Raw genomic sequence first — 6,398 nt, 5'->3', positions numbered from 1 at the left:
GCCCTGTTCGGATACTGTTTACCTCTCGCCTGGACTATCGCTTGTGTTTCGGACTACCCCTTTGGATCACCCTGTTTGGACATTGTTCGCCGGAGATCGACCATGCCCGTTTACTGGACTACTCTTGTGTTTTGCCCACGTAATACCTGTTTGCCATTGTTTGACCCACGCCTGTTGTATGACCACGTCTTGGAAATAAAGCCTTGCATATGGATCCGCACGTCTCACGTCTCGTTCGCCCCGTTACAGGATGTACTTCTGTCTGAAAATTATTTATTTATACTAAATGTTTTAGGAATTTGCTTAGTGTTCCTTAGTAATTTCCTTTTTCTCTTTTTAGGCCACTGATGAAGAACAGGTGGTGGACTGGGATGAATGCTGGTCAAAGAGGAGAATGACCTTCCCCCCAAACTGATGCAACAGTGGTTTTAAAGGAGGAGGCTGCCAGTGTTGCCAACTAATTTTTTTCAGGGAAAGTTGCTAAAGGCAGGTCGATTTGTTGCTAAATGATGTTGTGATGTCATTGCGTGATGATGTCATTACATAAATCACAACGTAAACCTGCAGCATTGCGTAGAATACACAATCAGATTACACAAATCTCAGCAAAAAAAATATGATTTGAAATGTTAATTTAGATTTATTCGTATAAATAATACAAATACATAATAAAATAATATTTAAAGGTAGAGACCTGCACTCCCGCGGGAGTACCGCGGGATCCGCGGGACCCAACGCAACAGAGTGCGGTGCAGGACAACTCTTGATGGGCGAGTGCGGATGCAGGCGGGAAGAGACTCGTGTGTGCGTGGGATGCGGGAGAATAAAATGATTCGCGGGACTCCCGCAAAATAGAAATTTTCTAAACATAAAGTGTCTAAAACATAAAAATTGTTATTTATATGTTGCACAAAAACAAAAACTAATAGCTATTAACATTAAAATGATTGACATGTGCAAGCTAGGCAGAGTTTCTATTTATAACACGTGTTTAAAGGATTGCGCAATGTAGCCAATCACAGACATAGCTGTTGATTTCTGGAACGCAATGGCCAACCAGAGGTGATTCAGTTAGAATCTACTCACCGCAGTGCTGAAATTGCGTGCTCGCGAATCGTCTCATTTTAACACAAGAAGTGTAGACATTGTGAAAGATTCATTGTGCATATGTTCATTGTGTTATAACAGAGCTTTATGAGATAGAGATTAACTGAGATGTCAGCTTTTAGTGATAATAAAGGAAGCGCTGCTCGCATTCTGCCATGCCAAACCATGCACGCAGCAGCCCATGCTTGCTTTTCTGTTAAAAATAACAGTGGTTTGTGAATGTTGATGCTTAGCCTAAATAACAAATATTTTATCGGGAGTGTTTATGCTGGGATGTTGTGGAGCTTAGGAGATGTTACAGAACCAATATAATGTAAATTTCTTCGATGTACTGAAAAAGTCTATATAGATTTGCAGCCATATTTTCTGTTTGAATCTATTATTGAAGTAAAATGTTGCTGGTGGGTTTGAGAAGGAGCTTAATATCAGAACTGGAGGATCTGGTGGATTCAGTAACAGATATGTCACCTCTTTTACATCAAGATCACAGTTTATGTCACTTTTTTTTTTTTTTTTAATCTGTTAAAGTCTCAGCAATTTGACACTATCTGAGCAGATCTGTCAGGAAAACAAAATCAGATAATACAGATTTAAAACATTTGTGCTAACACATCATAAATCCTCATGATAACTGTCATAAGAAATGTACAATGGACAGTAAACTTAGGCTACTGAAAAGAAGGAACATCATCTTCATGATATTAAAACACTTCAGCATGATTCAGTCTTGTTTGTTTCACAGGACTTCAGAGATTAAACTTTACCTCACAGCTTTCCAATTAACAGGGTGATTTTAACCACATCCAAGAGGAAGTTAAAGACATAATCATAACCATATATAACATACACACGCTACATACATTACATGCATACCGACAATAACAAAAATAGAAATAGATCTAGTGAATTTTTAATGATTTTTTCCGCACACGTTCTCTGTGAAATAATAATAAAAAAACAATTACGTTTCAGACTTAATTGCTGACTAAACTGCACATCTACAGTCAATTATTTCGAGTTTTCGAGTAGTTAACTCCGTTTTACTTCATTTTTTGTGACAAAACATGATATATATGATGTGATGATGAACACCCGAGATGAAGAAGTTTGGGTAAAGGAGCGAAATTAAGCTTTTCGTTAATCTGAATCAACTGAATCAATTGCTTCGCAAAATGATTCCCTGTTTCTAATCGCTCAAAACTCCACATGCTGCCGGCATCTGCTGATCAAAAGGGTGTAAATCCACTGAAAACTCAATCCAAACATGTATAATGAATGACACATTTACAAACCAACGCTGCAATCGTTTTCATGAATATATTAAATGTAATCAAACAGCCTAATAATAATAATTATACAACTAAATAATTTGCCACTAATAGCCTATCAATTTGTAATAATAATTATAAATAATTACATAGTATTTAAAGTTCTCTAAATATGTGTTCTTATATTAATGTGTGTAGTGCTTGTATTTAGCCTACCATTATTTAATCAATTTACTGTTTGATCAAGCCAGGATTAAGAGATATCGAATGTGAAACTTAACCGCGCGCTGACACAGCAGTAAACACATAAGCGATGCTGGTCTCTCGGAGCACCTTGTCGGAGAACCTGGCGTTAAACGTAGCATCACTATAAATAAATGAATCGGAATTAATAAGGTATGGTGACAACGCTGCACAAGTCGTTTATACAGTTTCTGGAGCGCATGATGGAAATTAGGTATGTATAACTTTATATCACAATCATTTTCGAAAACAAACGTCAAAGCGACTTGCTAGCGGGATCCTCCCTGCTGAAAAAAAAAACCCAATAGAACCATCACAGAAAATTCTATTGGTTTCCACTACAAATACCATTACAAACATTACAAACCATCAACTTTTAACCATTAAAAAATGGGTTTTACGTAGTGTGTTTTGGGCAGTGGTGTAGGCCTAGTCTAGTTTTTTGTAGTGAGTATACTGTGATTTTTTCCACCCAGCTCAATAAACGCATGAACAACAGTTTCAGCATCTTTGAAATTTAAAGATGTTTTTTTAAATTTAAAAATTTACATGTTGATGTCACACAAGCAGTCTTTCAGAATGCTCTCAGACGCAAACTGTATGCATTAGTGACCAATAGAACCATCACAGAAAATTCTATTGGTTTCCACTACAAATACCATTACAAACATTACAAACCATCAACTTTTAACCATTAAAAAATGGGTTTTACGTAGTGTGTTTTGGGCAGTGGTGTAGGCCTAGTCTAGTTTTTTGTAGTGAGTATACTGTGATTTTTTCCACCCAGCTCAATAAACGCATGAACAACAGTTTCAGCATCTTTGAAATTTAAAGATGTTTTTTTTTATTTAAAAATTGACATGTTGATGTCACACAAGCAGTCTTTCAGAATGCTCTCAGACGCAAACTGTATGCATTAGTGAGTGTGGTGGTGCTTATGGGGTGTCGCTCTGGGACGGGTGTCTGGATTACTGTAACTCCTTGTTTTTTGGCCTACCCAACAAAGGCCTTAATCGCTTGCAGCTTATCCAAAATTCAGCTGCTCGTGTTCTTACATTTACCAAAAACATCTGCCCACATCGTATGTCCGCTATCGTATTCAGTTTAAGATTCTTGTTTTAGTTTTCAAGGCCCGTCATGGTTTAACACCTTCTTACCTTTCTGAATTAATTCTCTCCTATGTCCCTGCACATACGTTGAGATCGAGCTCTGAAAATGTGCTTGCAGTACCCAAATTCTGGCTATCTGCATTTCCGCTGTCAAGCTCTGGAATAAACTACCACAATATCTGTTATCTCTTCACTCCCAGACCTTTAAAACTGCTCTCAAAACTCACCTATTTACAATGTTTCTTAATTAACTGCTTGCCTTAATTTTCTGTTCTATGCTTTTGTACCTTATCTTGTATATTGCATATTATTTCACCTCTGTCTGCTGTTTGGCTGTTTATATGTTGTATACTATCTGTTATTTACCTTATGTAAAGTGTCCTTGGGTGTTTGAAAGGCGCTATATAAATAAAAATTAAAATGACACACAAATGCTTTGAATTACGTACGATTATTTTTGACAGCGATTTTATTCCATAGATAATGACCTCTTGTGGTGAACAAACGGAAGTTCAAAGACCGGATTCGTGACATGATGCTTAGGCTTGCATGAATAATTTCTGTTTGAATCTATTATTGAAGTAAAATGTTGCTGGTGGGTTTGAGAAGGAGCTTAATATCAGAACTGGAGGATCTGGTGGATTCAGTAACAGATATCTGTTATTTACATTATGTAAAGTGTCCTTGGGTGTTTGAAAGGCGCTATATAAATGAAACGTATTATTATTGTATTATTATTATTATTTATTAATTTATTATAAGCAACACAATACTTTAACAGCCAATGACATTTACAGCTGGGGACTGGACTGATTTTCTACTGTTGAACCAGTTAAGAGCTACATTTATCCTTAGATAGTATATGAATATGGTCCAGGATTTATCAGATGGCAATTTTCAATGCACATTTAAGAGTGCCTGTTTTTTAATCCCTAGCCTGACTTTCAGTCCACAAGGCTGGCCAATCTCTCTCATCATCTGAAACAAGGAGATATAACTTGTATTCGGTTTACTGCTGTAGCCTACACAGACACACACAGTATCTAAAGAGAAATATTAAGGGAATAATTCAAGACAGTTTTATGCAGTTATCAGCATATGTTGAAGTAGATTCGTCTCTTGTCGTCTCTGAGAGAATATGCGCCGTCAGTTTTTACTTTTTTACTTTCACTTTGTATAATATTGGCCGAGGTTAAGACGTTCACCAGCATAACTCTTGCGCAAAGTTTGCAAGCTGCTTAATATCAGCATTCATGGTTTAAAACAGAAATATTTCCAATATTGCGACGTAACATTTTCCATTACAACCATAAGTCCCATTATAACCAGTAAAACCATTAAACATTTAGTTTATTTTATAAAATTTATAGTAAAGTGTTTTTGAACCATACTACACTGTAAATTATTTCCAGGATTTCACAAGATGTTACAGTAATATTTCACAGTAAATTACATTATTATCACTTCACAGGCTTTAACAAAGTAAAGTAAAAGTAAATACTGCAGGCGGGGCAGTTACAGGAAACTACTGTGAATTTGCGCGCGATTTTTCATCCGAGCTCTCTCGTCTCCGCCGAGATCTCATCGACGGATTCAGCAGTAAGTGTTAAAATGTCAAATTCTGTCAATTTAATGACTGTTTTTCATATATATATATATATCTGATAGTGCATGTAATTTAAAAGTATTAACCAAATAGCGTTACAGTAGTTGTAGGTTTTGGTTAACATTCTTGCATAGGTTTGAGCGCGCCAATTTTTTAAACAAGAAATGAACAGACATTGGTTGGTTGTAGTATTAATTGTACCGTATTAAGTTGATATCTAACTGAGACATGAAGCCTTATTTGAAAAAAAAGGTAATTATCTGTTAACTTTAACATGAGCTTTTCTTAGAGCTAACAGCGTTCTCTCTTTCCCTGCTATTCTCTCCTCAGCATTTTTTCTGCGGTGACCACTGGGGAATAAAGTTGTAAGGTAAGCTGTGGCCTTCACCTAGGAAATGTATTTTATATTATCAACCAGATAAATTATACTGTCGTGGATTAGGGAAAAGATCGAGTAAAATCATCTCAAAGTGGTTCAGTAGTGTTTAGTAATTTTTTTTTGCGTGTGATCCTAATATGTTAACTTGGTGTTATTAGGGCAGTCTTCTAGCTATAATTATCCAAAATCACAGGATTGTTGGTTTTAAATCCCTGTTAGCTCCATATTTTGTTTTTCTCAACAGAATAGAAAACGATTTTCAACTGTAAATTCAGTTCGTGTGAGCATGTGTCTGAGACTGTTATTGAGTTTGTTCAGCACTCAAAACTGCATAGCAACGCTCCCAATTATAAGTACCATTGTGGTGTGCCTGAATGCTCTCGTATGTATCGCACAGCAAATGTATTAAAAACTCATATGTATAGAAAGCATAAAGGGCTTGGATCATCTGTGCAACCTTGCATGCAGTTTGAAACTCCCTTAAAATGTGTGGCTCTGTTTTGTACAGTTACATGTGACACCTTAAGCTCCCTCATCAAGCATTTGCACAAATTTTGACTCTGTGCTACCATAGGTGCAGATTTTTAAAGGGATAGTTCACCCAAAAATGAAAATTAGCCCATGATTTACTCACCCTCAGGGCATCCTAGGCGTATCTGACATTCCTCTTTCAGACGAACACAATC

General features: G+C 36.4%; 1 protein-coding gene across 1 annotated transcript in view; it reads left to right on the top strand.

Annotated features, from left to right (window-relative positions):
• Window positions 1-2,688: 2,688 nt before the first annotated feature.
• The window catches only part of LOC107719949 (uncharacterized), a 29,169-nt gene continuing 25,459 nt past the window's right edge, over window positions 2,689-6,398 (top strand). The window contains exon 1 of the mRNA XM_016527504.1: window positions 2,689-2,832. Within this exon, the coding sequence (XP_016382990.1) occupies window positions 2,774-2,832 (59 nt within the window). The 5' untranslated portion in view covers window positions 2,689-2,773. The remainder of the gene's footprint in view (window positions 2,833-6,398) is intronic.

The sequence above is a fragment of the Sinocyclocheilus rhinocerous genome, unplaced genomic scaffold, assembly GCF_001515625.1.
Source record: "Sinocyclocheilus rhinocerous isolate Xijiao unplaced genomic scaffold, SAMN03320098_v1.1 scaffold2466, whole genome shotgun sequence".
NCBI classification, from domain to species: Eukaryota; Metazoa; Chordata; class Actinopteri; order Cypriniformes; family Cyprinidae; genus Sinocyclocheilus; species Sinocyclocheilus rhinocerous.
This window is presented reverse-complemented; position numbering and strand designations above follow the sequence as displayed.